This window comes from Coregonus lavaretus (genome assembly GCF_964263955.1).
Source record: "Coregonus lavaretus genome assembly, contig: HAP1_SCAFFOLD_2311, whole genome shotgun sequence".
Classification (NCBI taxonomy): domain Eukaryota; kingdom Metazoa; phylum Chordata; class Actinopteri; order Salmoniformes; family Salmonidae; genus Coregonus; species Coregonus lavaretus.
The window spans coordinates 10,403-25,000 of record NW_028162035.1 but is presented as its reverse complement, the minus strand read 5'-3'; the positions used below and the strand labels follow the sequence as shown (position 1 = coordinate 25,000).

Here is a 14,598-nt window from a genome sequence, read left to right as displayed (position 1 = left end):
AACGTTTCCAACTGACATTTTCACTTATAAATCGATCTGTGGACACCATAGGTCGAAATGGCTTGCATTGAGCAGTAGCCCTGATTCTCACAGACACAGGAGTATGTCTCTTTTGCCTGTATGAAACAGGATGTGAAATCTGACACCACTTGAAGCTGGGGTGACCCTCCTACCATTTCATTCGCTCTTCCGACTGTCCATCAACTCCTGGCTGAACCCTACATCACAGCCACTAACAACGCATATGCCTGGAAGAATGATATGAGATGAAAGGCGAGTTCCTAACGAGTTCAGGAAGCCAAGCTAGAGCTCAGTGAGACGTTCACAGCGATGGGGGCAGACGTTTTGATCAAGAGAGACCTTTAGAAAATATGCACATTTTCTCTAACAATAAACATACAAATAGGTATTTTACAGTTATGAGGAAGGTGAAATCTTATAGTTAGTCGTTTTATAATTAAATTATACTATATTTAGAAAGCACATGTCATTTCAAGCCTTATTCATACAGTTTTGTTGAATAGGAAATACATAATATACGATATTTCATATTTTTATATTTTTATAATATTTGTACTGTGTACTTGAGCTTGTGTCTTCAAAAGTGACTACACCTCAGCAATTTATAACTATTTCTACCACAAAGGTGAGATTTTAACCTTTCTTGGAGTGTGCAGCATTACTAGTTACTGTTTATGGCCCTGTCATGATAAATAATTACTTTTGGAGATTACGTAGATTACATTTAGTTACATTTAACTGTTAACATGGCTTTTTAGTGCAGGACTTTCAATTATCTGTGTCCGGGAAACAGGCCCTATGACAGTCAAGACAGGGATTCAAATGTGTTGTTTCAGGCTAAATTCATGAGATGCTGCTGTATACAAAGACATTGATGGAAAACAAATACATTAGACTGTCATTTTCCAAATCTAACAGTCATTTGCTAGGTAGTAAGCAGGCTTTTGTTCCAGCCCAGTACTAACACTCGCGATTCAACTTATCAGTCTCAATTAGATGTTTGTTTATTTAGGTATTGTAGTGCTGGGCTGGACCAAAAGCCTGCACACCCTGTAGTTACATGGTTCCAGATCCATGGTTCGACCACTGTGCTAACTAACTAAGTTATTTAAAGAACGGTCACCTTATCAAGTGTTAACCTGACTTTACTTTCCCATCTGCAGGAGTGGGAATTGCATCCCAAGTGATTGTGGCGTACTTGAACATCTATTACATAGTGGTGCTAGCCTGGGGTCTGTTCTACCTATTCAACTCCTTCAGGAATCCACTGCCCTGGTCCACCTGTGACAACGAGTGGAATACTGGTACAGGAACTCAACACAGACACACACATAGAGACACACACACACAGACACACACATACATAGACACAGACACACACACACACACACACAGACACACACAGACACATAGATACACATGTGCACATACCTACTTACGCTCTCTCTCTCTCTCTCTCTCTGTCTCTCTCTCTGTCTCTGTCTCTGTCTCTCTCTCTGTCTCTCTCTCTCTCTCTCTCTCTCTCTCTCTCTCTCTCTCTCTCTCTGTCTCTGTCTCTGTCTCTCTCTGTCTCTGTCTCTGTCTCTGTCTCTGTCTCTGTCTCTGTCTCTCTCTCTCTCTCTCTCTCTCTCTCTGTCTCTGTCTCTGTCTCTGTCTCTGTCTCTGTCTCTGTCTCTCTCTCTGTCTCTGTCTCTGTCTCTGTCTCTCTCTCTGTCTCTGTCTCTGTCTCTGTCTCTGTCTCTGTCTCTGTCTCTCTCTCTAACATTCTCACAGAGAACTGCCACAATTTTAGCACCATGTTCTTAAACCCACACCTCTCCCAGTGGGACTCAGACTGGTCCTTCCTTCACAATCAGACTGACTATAATGACAACTACACGTTCAGGTAGGCCTCCTTATTGTACTTTGAAGATATCAGATACACTGGGTGTTGATGAGGTACAGTCATGCATACATTGAGATTACTGTATTGTACATCATATGGTTCCTTTAGCTATTTCTCACTGCTTTTTCATTTGTTTTTTTTCTTTCGCTTTCAGTAAGGAAACCATGAATATCACGTCTCCCGAGGAGGAGTTTTGGGCGTAAGTTTGAAACCAATGATAACCTCTGAAATACACACGCGCATCAATGATAACCTCTGAAATCCACCCCCACTCAACACACACACACTGATCAGAGGCGATCATGGGTTCCCAGACTTCCCACACATAGGCTACTACAGTCCTACAGTGTAGATAAAACTGCTGAGGTCTCTTGGTAGAAGGCATCATCATCAACAGAGTATTTCTCAATGATCCCATGACTAAAGCTACACCGACAGCGTGGATATTCTTTATCAGTGGGGTGTGGAGTGATACTGATAGTGATCATGATGAGTCATGCTGACAGACAATATAGGGCCCGCCCAACGGACCAGCAGCCCAGTAGAACACAGGGTAAGGGAAATTAGCCAATTACTGCCTGGAGAGAACCATAAAACGACCAATTACAGTTCTCGATATGGATTCCTTTGGGTTCAAGTTCTGTGTTGTTGTTTTTTTAGACTAGTCTTAAATGTAGGTGATTTCGTAAGAGGCCATGGTTCTTCCCACATGATACATTCCTGATGGTGTAGCCAAGTTGTGCAGGAATGGGAAATGGGTTGAGAACAGCACTCTAAAGCATTTTCTTCTAAATGAGAACAATATGTGTCCTTTCTTGGGGTTTCAAAGTCTAAACTAAAGCCCTCTAAACTAAACTGGGTGAAATAGAACATCTGTATGTATCATGTCGATGCTATTTTGTCTCTGTATTCGTGCAGAGGCTCCATATGGAGACTATAAAGTTGGAAAAATAACACGTTTTTCTGTCGGGTCGGCTGTCACTGTGAATTTGTATAGTTAGATTTGTGTGGGGACAGGATCTCTGAAATAAAACACCTTGTCTAAGATGGTTTGTAGTACATAGAGGGTCATGGTAGGGTGTCTAACCTTATTCTGTTTGTGTGTGTGTGTGTGTGTGTGTGTGTGTGTGTGTGTGTGTGTGTGTGTGTGTGTGTGTGTGTGTGTGTGTGTGCTTGCGTGCGTGCGTGCAACTTGATCTCATAGTTTCACTTCGGAATTTGACATAATTGGATGAACGTCGATTTGTGACCGATTAATTCCTCGTGGTTACAGGGTTAAACCCAAAACAACTCAAAGGGTTAAGTTTAGGTATTCATTCAGAATGGTTAAGGTTTGGGCTACGGTTTGGGGAAAGCATAAAACGAAAGAATAATTTTTAAAAATGCGCTGTTTCCATTTATTATCATCAAGTACTCTCCCTTCTTGCTAGACATTTGTGAACTGCCATGGTGCAATGGTCTAAGCAGCACACCCTGGTTCTGAGCATCTTACTGACCAGCCTGGTGTGTGTGTGTGCATATATGTGTGTGCATTAAGGTGTGTGTGTTGTTCCCCAGTCGTCGGGTGTTGAGGACGTCAGATAATGTGTCTCTGGGTGCTGTGCATTGGGACCTGGCTCTCTGTCTGCTGCTGGCCTGGATCATCTGCTACTTCTGCATCTGGAAGGGAGTCAAATCTACAGGCAAGGTGAGCCCATACAGACCAAAACAACAGGATCAAATTCATTAGGTCACACCGCAGCAAAACATTTTGCAAGAGAAAACTAAAATGAGTGTTTCTTATTGGCCAAGTCCAGATAGTCCCTCCGTGTTTCAGTCTGTACAATCTCTTCATGTGTGTGTGTGTGTGTGTCTGTGTGTCTGTCTGTTCAAGTGTATCTTCATGTGTGACCACAGGTGGTGTACTTCACAGCAACGTTCCCCTACCTGATGCTCTTCATCCTGTTTATCCGGGGTGTGACTCTACCAGGGGCTGGGGAGGGCCTAAAGTACTATCTCTGGCCTCAAATGGACAAGATCTTGGAACCTGGGGTAAGACTGATGGGACACGGAGGAGGGCCTGGTATAATAACAATGCGTAATAACTTAGTTTTTACTAAGACACAACTGTTAGTGGTAGGGAATAAAGAGGGTAGTAGGGAGGAAAGATGGTAGTAGGGAGGAAAGATGGTAGTAGGGAGGAAAGATGGTAGTAGGGAGGAAAGATGGTAGTAGGGAGTGAAGATGGTAGTAGGGAGGAAAGATGGTAGTAGGGAGTGAAGATGGTAGTAGGGAGGAAAGATGGTAGTAGGGAGGAAAGATGGTGGTAGGGAGGAAAGATGGTAGTAGGAAGGAAAGATGGTGGTAGGGAGGAAAGATGGTAGTAGGGAGGAAAGATGGTAGTAGGGAGTAAAGATGGTGGTAGGGAGGAAAGATGGTAGTAGGAAGGAAAGATGGTGGTAGGGAGGAAAGATGGTAGTAGGGAGGAAAGATGGTAGTAGGGAGGAAAGATGGTAGTAGGGAGGAAAGATGGTGGTAGGGAGGAAAGATGGTAGTAGGAAGGAAAGATGGTAGTAGGGAGGAAAGATGGTAGTAGGGAGGAAAGATGGTAGTAGGGAGTAAAGATGGTAGTAGGGAGAAGATGGTAGTAGGGATGAAAGATGGTAGTAAGGAGGAAAGATGGTAGTAGGGAGTGAAGATGGCAGACACTGTTTCTTCTACTATGTTCTCTAGCAGTGGCTCTCTCTCTTCCTCTGCTCACAATCCCAAAGCGGAACTGGGGTCTTACCAAGAAAAGCAAACCAAGACCCTTTGAAGTTAAGCAGTAACCCCAACACACCATAACATCAACACACAGTAACAATAACACCATCCTCCCGGAGCAGGATGAAGTTGCCCCTAGAAGCTGATCTTGGGTCAGTTTTGTATTTTCCCCACTCATTCATTTAAGATACTCTTTGGTCGTAGTCCAATGACCGAAGTCTCACAAGCGTCAATGGCAACGCTCAAACACTCGGGCATCCAGACGATTTTTCCAGGTGCCAGAGAGTCCCACAAAAGAGACATTCTTTGGTATGGATTACCTTTGACCTTAGTACAGCTTGGCATGTGACATGATGGCTTCTGGGGTCCGGTGTCGCAGTCCCCGGAGAGGTCAAGCCTCGTTTCAGGGGTCAACTATCCTCCAACTTTGCTTCCTGTTGTGTGGGGCTCGTCGGATCGGGAGGAGGCTCAAAAAGGGTGTAGACCGCGGTAAAGTGAAGCCTGCTGGGTATTTGGGCAGTGTCATGAGCTGTTGTGAGTTTGTTTCTTTGTATCATATTTCAACCAGTCTATTTTAAAAGGAAACGTGCTGTTTATCCATAGTGAGAGCAAGACGCCAACATTGGGGAGGAGGAATAATATTATGTTAATTAACGTTATGGCTAAAGCACTGATTCTCAAACAACTAAATGACTGTACAACAGCATCTTTCTAAGTATCCCAGCAAACATACGCCAAGAAAGATGTGTCGTATCATCTGCGGACAAAAGGATAGTCACCAACCCAACAACTTTAAGATCACATGTGTAGTGTGTGAGAAAAGTTGCTTAAGCAATTAGAGACCTGGGGGAGGATTGAGAGGACGGGGGCGCAGGCGTGGGAATCCCTAGCAACTTCGACTGGAATGGTGGCTAAATAAATACACTTCAGGGTCCGGGTGATGATCGGTTATGTAACCCCGTGTCCCGGCACAGCTGAAGAACAGACCAGGGAAAAAACATGTGTTCGCTAGCATGCCATGTGTTTTATTTTGGATTTGGAGAAGAAGTCTGGAATGAGGGTTGTGTACTAGTTTAGGGGTCTGTGTATAGACAGAGAGAATAGTTTAGGGGTCTGTGTATAGACAGAGAGAATAGTTTAGGGGTCTGTGTATAGACAGAGAGAATAGTTTAGGGGTCTGTGTATAGACAGAGAGAATAGTTTAGGGGTCTGTGTATAGACAGAGAGAATAGTTTAGGGGTCTGTGAATAGACAGAGATAATAGGTTTAGGGGTCTGTGTATAGACAGAGAGAAGAGGTTTAGGGGTCTGTGAATAGACAGAGAGAAGAGGTTTAGGGGTCTGTGAATAGACAGAGAGAAGAGGTTTAGGGGTCTGTGTATAGACAGAGAGAAGAGGTTTAGGGGTCTGTGTATAGACAGAGAGAAGAGGTTTAGGGGTCTGTGTATAGACAGAGAGAAGAGGTTTAGGGGTCTGTGAATAGACAGAGAGAAGAGGTTTAGGGGTCTGTGAATAGACAGAGAGAAGAGGTTTAGGGGTCTGTGTATAGACAGAGAGAAGAGGTTTAGGGGTCTGTGAATAGACAGAGAGAAGAGGTTTAGGGGTCTGTGAATAGACAGAGAGAAGAGGTTTAGGGATATGTGTATAGACAGAGAGAAGAGGTTTAGGGGTCTGTGTATAGACAGAGAGAAGAGGTTTAGGGGTCTGTGTATAGACAGAGAAAATGAGAAATGAAGGGGCCCATCCCAGCTGGCTGTGATAGTATGTGGAGTATACTGGATGGATAATGGACTGGGTAATTGGGCAGACTGCAGGCCTCCCAGGCCCAATCGCCCTCCTGCTAACGCTAACCAGATGCTGCTATGACTATGGGTCTGCTGAGGGTCTGCTGTCAACACACACACATAGGAAGTGCAAGCAGACACAGGCAGCCACGCATGCACACACACACGCACATAAACGGACACACAGATGGGTGTTGGCCTGAGAAAGACAGAAGAGAGCCCAGATTATTGGCATTAGACAAACCTGATGTTACACAAGTTGTAGTTGATTGTTGTCAGCCTTGACAGAGCAATTTATCCAATGTTGTATGGCTCTACATGATGCATTTGATGACAACCACATGGTTTTGACAGTTTTTGTTTTTTTAAATGGTGTGAAAGTAGCTGAACATGTGGCAGTAAACTGGGAATTCTTTCTTCCTGTACTCTGCCCCCCTCTTTCTCTTCTCCCTATCTCCATCCCTCTCATTCTCTTTCCTACCTCCCGCCTCCCCTCTCCTTACCTCCACCTTCCATCCCTCTCACTCTCTTTCCTCCCTCCCTCCTTCACTCTCCTCTCTCCTCCCTCCCTCCATCCCTCTCATTCTCTTTCCTACCTCCCGCCTCCACTCTCCTCTCTCCTCCCTCCATCCCTCTCACTCTCTTTCCTACCTCCCTCCTTCCCTCTCCTCTCTCCTCCCTCCATCCCTCTCTCCCCCCTGTCTTTCTCTCCTACCCTCTCTCTCTCTGCTCCGTTCCTCCATCCCTCTCCCTCTCTCTAACTCCATCCCTCCATCCCTCTCCCCCCTCTCCCTCTCTCTCTAGGTGTGGCGTGATGCAGGGACCCAGGTGTTTTTCTCCTACGCTGTGTGTCAGGGTGTCCTCACCTCTCTGGGCAGCTACAACAAGTACAACAATGACTGTTACAAGTCAGTGTCACACACCACAGCACACAGCTTTCCCGTCAAAACTCTATTTTAATGATTAAATACGTAAAATATTTTCAAATACTTCAGCTGTGCTTGATTTAGTTTGCACTTTACGATAGGAACCAATGGAATAGTCCCAAAAGTGCAAAGCTGCACACAGCTTTTCTTTCAAAACGGTATCCTCTCACGTAGATTTAGAGTAGCATGCCAGGTCCCTCTATCCTCTCACTTAGATTTAGAGTAGCATGCTAGGTCCCTCTATCCTCTCACGTAGATTTAGAGTAGCACGCCAGGTCCCTCTATCCTCTCACGTAGATTTAGAGTAGCATGCTAGGTCCCTCTATCCTCTCACGTAGATTTAGAGTAGCATGCTAGGTCCCTCTATCCTCTCACGTAGATTTAGAGTAGCATGCTAGGTCCATCTATCCTCTCACGTTGATTTAGAGTAGCATGCCAGGTCCCTCTATCCTCTCACGTTGATTTAGAGTAGCATGCTAGATCCCTCTATCCTCTCACATTGATTTAGAGTAGCATGCCAGGTCCATCTATCCTCTCACGTAGATTTAGAGTAGCATGCTAGGTCCCTCTATCCTCTCACGTAGATTTAGAGTAGCATGCTAGGTCCCTCTATCCTCTCACATTGATTTAGAGTAGCATGCCAGGTCCATCTATCCTCTCACGTAGATTTAGAGTAGCATGCTAGGTCCCTCTATCCTCTCACGTTGATTTAGAGTAGCATGCCAGGTCCCTCTATCCTCTCACATTGATTTAGAGTAGCATGCTAGGTCCCTCTATCCTCTCACATTGATTTAGAGTAGCATGCTAGGTCCCTCTTGTCGTTATTTGAGTTGGATCACCCAGACCTGGGTCAAACACATAATTATGTCACATGTTTTCCAACACTTGAGCTATGCTTGATGTAGTTTGCTGTGTACAATAGAACAAATTGAATAGTCCCAAAAGTGCAAACACGCTACATCAAGCGCACCTCAAATACCTTCAAGTGTTTAGTTCGAGCTAATATAGCTAAAATGACACTGGTAAATGTAAATTGATAATGTGTTCATTGTTCTTATGTACAGTAGCCTCCTGTGAGGTTGCATAAGCAAACACTGTATCATTGTGACTTGACACACCTTGTTGTGTTCCAGGGATTGCGTGGCACTCTGCATTCTCAACAGTGCCACCAGCATCTTCGCTGGATTCGCCGTCTTCTCCGTACTGGGATTCATGGCTAACTCACTCAACGTGGACATGAATGAAGTCGTTAAAGGAGGCAGGCCCCTTTCCTCCACATCCCCCTCTTCTTTCTCCTCCTTCCTCGTCTTCAACCCTTTCTCACACTCCTCACTGCAGCGGTCAAGCTGATATAGAATGACATTCATTCATTTCTGTTAGATATTGTGTGAAGCTGGGTCCTAAAGATGTACTGGGTGTGCAAGTGTTTGTTCCAGCCCAGCACAGACATATTTGATCAAACGAATTGTGGTCCACATTAGTTGATGTGAAATAGGTATGTTAGTGCTGGGGTGGAACAAGAGCCAGCACTCCCAGTATCTCTCCCAGTAGAGACGGAGAAACCTGTGCTATAGGTACGATACTGCTCACGGTCATAACCAATAATGGCCACAAGAGGGCACTTTAGCCCAATGCACCATATTTACCATAAAACCTCTATCTCAACTGGTCTCCTACACACAGCATTAAACCAACACATCAACAGCAATTCCATACTGTATTTCTCAGTCCAGTGATATTTACCTGCAAAGACTAATAAATGAATGTGTGTGTGTGTGTCTGGGCTGTTTCCTACAGGACCTGGTCTGGCTTTCATCGCCTATCCCAAAGCCGTGTCCCTGCTACCAGGGGCCCAGTTCTGGGCTGTCCTCTTCTTTCTTATGGTCATCTTACTGGGCCTGGACAGTCAGGTACTGTACAGGGACATGTTGGTGTTTGTGTGTGTGTGTGTGTGTGTGTGTATGTGTGCGTGTGTGCGTATGTGTGCGTGTGTGTGTATGTGTGTGTGTGTGTGTGTGTGTGTGTGTGTGTGTGTGTGTGTATGTATGTGTGTGTGTGTGTGTGTGTATGTGTGCGTGTGTGTGTGTGTGTGTGTGTGTGTGTGTGTGTGTGTGTGTGTGTCTGTGTGAGTGTGTGTTTGTGCAACAGTGCAAGTGTGTGTTTGATAGAGTTGTATTTTGTTTATTAAGCTTAAATCAGTTAATGTGTAATTTTCAGTTGACAGGATACATCTTTGTGCATGTACAGTATGTGTGTGTTGTAAACATGTTGTGTGTGTTCCCTCCCAGTTTGTGTGTGTAGAGAGCTTGGCCACATCCATCACTGACATGTTCCCTGGTGTACTGCGGAGGCCTGGCCGGAGAGAGATCTTAGTACTAGTCATCGCTGTAGTCTGCTTCCTACTGGGCCTGCCTCTCATCACTGAGGTAGGAGAGAGGGAGAGAGGAGGGGAAGATGGAAGGAGAAAGGGTGGTAGAAGAGAGAGAAATAGAGGGTGGGAGACAGAGAAAAATAGAGATGGAGGGAGGGAGAGAGAGAGAGAGGGAGAGGGAGATAGAGAGAAAGAGAGCGAGAGAGACTAGTAAACTCTTCAATAGCAATAGGAACATCAAATCTGATGAAAATGTTTAACCTCTAACATCCATGTCCATCTGTCCGTCCATCAGAATGGGATAGTCCTCTTTCAGTTGATTGACTCGTATGGTCCCAGTGGGACCAGTCTGCTGTTCATTGCCTGTTTTGAGTGCATCGCCGTCGCCTGGGTCTACGGTGAGTGACGTCACTACTAACATGATTGTACCGACTATGTTTACTGTAGTAACTGTTCTAAGACTCCAGTCACTCCAGTCACCGAAGTCATAGACTGTTCTCTCTGTTACCGCACGGCAAGCGGTACCGGAGCGCCAAGTCTAGGTCCAAAAGGCTCCTTCACAGTTTCTACCCCGAAGCCCCCCCCCCCCTTTGTTTTTACACTGCTGCTACTCGTTGTTTATTATCTATGCATAGTCACTTTACCCCTACCTACATGTACAAATTACCTCGACTAACCTGTACCCCCACACATTGACTCGGTACCGGTACCCCCTGTATATAGCCTCGTTATTGTTATTTTATTGTGTTACTTTTTATTGTATTTTTTACTTTATTTTATTTAGTAAATATTTTCTTAACTCTATTTTTTGAACTGCATTTTTGGTTAAGGGCTTGTGAGTAAGCATTTCACCTGTTGTATTCGGCGCATGTGACAAATATTTTTTAAATTATTTTAATCGTTAAAGTGAATCTATACTCTAAGGGCCAGTTTCCTGGACCCAGATAAAGTCCTGGACTAAAATGCTATTTATAGGAATATTCTCCATTGGGCTTTTTAGTCCAGGACTACAATGGGTCTAAGGACAGTCACAACCAGTAACAACATGTCCATCTCTGTCCATAAAGTGTTTCCATACATTCACAGTAAAATTAAGTCTAAATTGAAGTTCCACTGCCAATCTACAAGGGAAGGGAAGTGGGGACACATAGTAGACCACTGTGTCTCAACATGTTTTCGAGGGGGGACCCATGTGAGTGTTTCTATCAAAACGAAGAGATGGATCTCGACAAAAAAATAAAGTGTGGATGGATTGGCTTGCAGGTGCGAACCGTTTCCTTGACAACATTGAAGACATGATAGGCTACCATCCTTTCCCTTCAGTGCTGAAGTACTGCTGGTTGTTTGTGACACCACTCATCTGTGGGGTGAGTAAGACAGACACCTGTGCTGCCTCTCTCTCTCTCTCTCTCTCTCTCTCTCTCTCTCTCTATTCATCTTTCTCTCTGCGTCTTTCTTTATGCTCATGTTGTTCTCTTTCTTTCTTCGTCTCTCTCCTGCTTTCTTGCACCTCTTTGCTCTCTCTCTCTCTCTCTCTCTCTCTCTCTCTCTCTCTCTCAATTCAATTTCAATTTCAATTCAATTCAATTTAAGGGCTTTATTGGCATGGGAAACGTATGTTAACATTGCCAAAGCAAGTGAAGTAGATAGTAAACAAAAGTGAAAGAAACAATAAATATTAACAGTAAACATTACACTCAGAAGTTCCAAAAGAATAAAGACATTTCAAATGTCATATTATGCATATATACAGTGTTGTAACAATGTGCAAATAGTTAAAGTACAAATGGGAAAATAAATAAACATAAATATGGGTTGTATTTACAATGGTGTTTGTTCTTCACTGGTTGCCCTTTTCTTGTGGCAACAGGTCACAAATCTTGCAGCTGTGATGGCACACTGTGGTTTTTCACCCAGTAGATAAGGGAGTTTATCAAAATTGGGTTTGTTTTCGAATTCTTTGTGGATCTCTGTAATCTGAGGGAAATATGTGTCTCTAATATGGTCATACATTTATGGAGGTTAGGAAGTGCAGCTCAGTTTCCACCTCATTTTGTGGGCAGTGTGCACATAGCCTGTCTTCTCTTGAGAGCCAGGTCTGCCTACGGCGGCCTTTCTCAATAGCAAGGCTATGCTCACTGAATCTGTACATAGTCAAAGCTTTCCTTAAGTTTGGGTCAGTCACAGTGGTCAGGTATTCTGCCACTGTGTACTCTCTGTTTAGGGCCAAATAGCATTCTAGTTTGCTCTGTTTTTTTGTTTGTTCTTTCCAATGTGTCAAGTAATTCTCTTTTTGTTTTCTCATGATTTGGTTGGGTCTAATTGTGTTGTTGTTGTTTATGCTGTCATGGTCTGTCTCTCCCTCGTGGTCTCTCTTTCCCTCATAGTCTCTCTCTCCCTCGTGGTCTGTCTCTCCCTCGTGGTCTCTCTCTCCCTCGTGGTCTCTCTCTCCCTCGTGGTCTCTCTCTCCCTCGTGGTCTGTTTCTCCCTCGTGGTCTCTCTCTCCCTCGTGGTCTCTCTCTCCCTCGTGGTCTGCCTCTCCCTCATGGTCTCTCTCTCCTTCCTGGTCTCTCTCTCCTTCGTGGTCTCTCTCTCCCTCGTGGTCTCTCTCTCCCTCGTGGTCTGTCCCTTGGTCTCTCTCTCCATCGTGGTCTGTCTCTCCCTTGTGGTCTCTCTCTCCCTCATGGTCTCTCTCTCCCACGTGGTCTGTCTCTCCCTCGTGGTCTCACTCTCCCTCATGGTCTCACTCTCCCTCGTGGTCTCTCTCTCCCTCCCTCTTCCTTCTAACTTTGCATCAAAACACCCATACATTCCTTCTATCCACAAATGAATAGCAACTTACATTTGTTGATCACTATCTTTCTAATACCCTTTTCACACTACCGAGCCAAACTAAGCCGAGCCAAGCCGAGCCATACTGGAATGGCCTGGGTACGCATCACCCAGTTGCTGGTGCTATGCTGTAAAGCACAATGAGCACAATGTGAAAATAAAATGTTCAAGCCAGGACAGTTCAGGCTGGCCCTATAGTGGGAATCAGGTTTAAGTTGACAGTATCCAAGGCTAAACTTCACCTCCACCTCTTCCTGGTTCGCCTCAGATCACCCTGGTGTATGACACACTGACCAGTTCATCAATCAATCTAAATCTAGACTACGTCCCTGGGCCCTGGGCCTCCCGAGTGGCCTGTCTCCTCATCCTCACCCCCCTGATGTGTATCCCTGTCTACATTCTGCTGTGTCTGTGGAGGGTGAGTGTCTATACCTCACCTACCATCAATCCATCATCACCCACCAGGCACCAACTGGGTGTCTACTCATAGCTGTGTGTTGGTTTAGGGGTGGGTGGGGGGAGGTGTGTGTGTGTATACATTTTAATATCTGTGTGTGTGTGTGTGTGTGTGTGTGTGTGTGTGTGTGTGTGTGTGTGTGTGTGGGTGTGTGTGTGTATGTGTGCAGGAATGTGTGAATTGTGGTGTTTCTTCATTGTTTTGAACATGTCCTTCCTCTCAGAATCCTGCAGGGATGACCACTCCGTCCAGTGACCTGCGCCAGGCACGGCCACATGAACCTAGACTCACTGTGTGTGACCATGTCATCATCAAGGGACAAGAGAAACCCCCCAGGATCGCAGGGGAGCAGGATGAGAAGCTGGTCATGGAGGAGAGCAGTGGCGTTTAGTGTTGATGACATCATAGAACCTCGACCATCAGGGTGCCAGACTGCCGGGTTGGTCTATGCAGGGATACCATGAAAGTCTGGGTCGTATTCATTATGGCGGCAGGTAGCCTAGCAGTTAAGAGGGTTGGGCCAGTAACCGAAAGGTCAACTGGTTCGAATCTCCTAGCCGACTAGGTAAAACATATGATATGCCCTTGAGCATGGCACTTAACTATAATTGCTCCTGTAAGTTGCTTTGGATAAAAATGTCAGCAAAATAACTAAAATGTAAAGAATGTGGCACCAAATGGAAGAAAACGGACTGAAAAAGGAGGGACTACCTGAACTTGTTAAAAAACATAAAGAAATATAATTTTCTATTAAAGAACTGACCAGACTGAACGGCAGATCCAGTACGGCAAAGTCAACACAAACAAAAACAAATGGATGACATTACAGATGCATCATGCTACAAATGTTTACACCTGCTCTTGAATATTCAGAGGTGTTTTCTCTCTGTTGTCTCTGTTATTGTTTACATTTCCTCTTTGTTATTTTGTTTACCATTTGATAGCCTACTCAAGAACCCTTTCATATACACTACTGGTCAAAAGTTTTAGAACAAAGGTTTTTCTTTATTTTTTACTATTTTCTACATTGTAGAATAATAGTGAAGACATCAAAACTATGAAATTACACATATGGAATCATGTTGTAACCAAAAAAGTGTTAAACAAATCAAAATGTATTTTATATTTGAGATTCTTCAAATAGCCATCCTTTGCCTTGATGACAGCTTTGCACACTCTTGGCATTCTCTCAACCAGCTTCACCTGGAATGCTTTTCCAACAGTCTTGAAGGAGTTCCCAAATATGCTGAGCACTTGTTGGCTGCTTTTCCTTCACTCTGCGGTCAGACTCATCCCAAACCATCTCAATTTGGTTGAGGTCGGGGGATTGTGGAGGCCAGGTCATCTGATGCATCCAGCCTGGAGGTGTGTTGGGTCATTGTCCTGTTGAAAAACAAATGATAGTCCCACTATGCCCAAACCAGATGATATGGCGTATCGCTGCAGAATGCTGTAGTAGCCATGCTGGTTGCGTGCCTTGAATTCTAAATAAATCACAGACAGTGTCACCAGCAAAGCACCCCCACACCATAACACCTCCTCCATGCTTTACGGTGGGAACTACACATTGGAACCAAAAAT

General features: G+C 44.6%; 1 protein-coding gene across 1 annotated transcript in view; it reads left to right on the top strand.

The window, feature by feature from the left end:
* Window positions 1-13,950, top strand: part of LOC311119704 (sodium- and chloride-dependent GABA transporter 2-like) — a gene marked incomplete at its 5' end in the record, with an annotated part of 16,823 nt that extends 2,873 nt beyond the window's left edge. The window contains 13 exons of the mRNA XM_084194368.1: window positions 1,185-1,325; window positions 1,795-1,906; window positions 2,061-2,105; window positions 3,464-3,593; window positions 3,803-3,937; window positions 7,236-7,339; window positions 8,491-8,615; window positions 9,155-9,267; window positions 9,646-9,783; window positions 10,024-10,126; window positions 10,992-11,095; window positions 12,829-12,978; window positions 13,241-13,950. Coding sequence (XP_084050494.1) covers window positions 1,185-1,325; window positions 1,795-1,906; window positions 2,061-2,105; window positions 3,464-3,593; window positions 3,803-3,937; window positions 7,236-7,339; window positions 8,491-8,615; window positions 9,155-9,267; window positions 9,646-9,783; window positions 10,024-10,126; window positions 10,992-11,095; window positions 12,829-12,978; window positions 13,241-13,408 — 1,568 coding nt within the window. The 3' untranslated portion in view covers window positions 13,409-13,950. The remainder of the gene's footprint in view (window positions 1-1,184; window positions 1,326-1,794; window positions 1,907-2,060; window positions 2,106-3,463; window positions 3,594-3,802; window positions 3,938-7,235; window positions 7,340-8,490; window positions 8,616-9,154; window positions 9,268-9,645; window positions 9,784-10,023; window positions 10,127-10,991; window positions 11,096-12,828; window positions 12,979-13,240) is intronic.
* Between the last annotated feature and the right edge of the window lie 648 nt (window positions 13,951-14,598).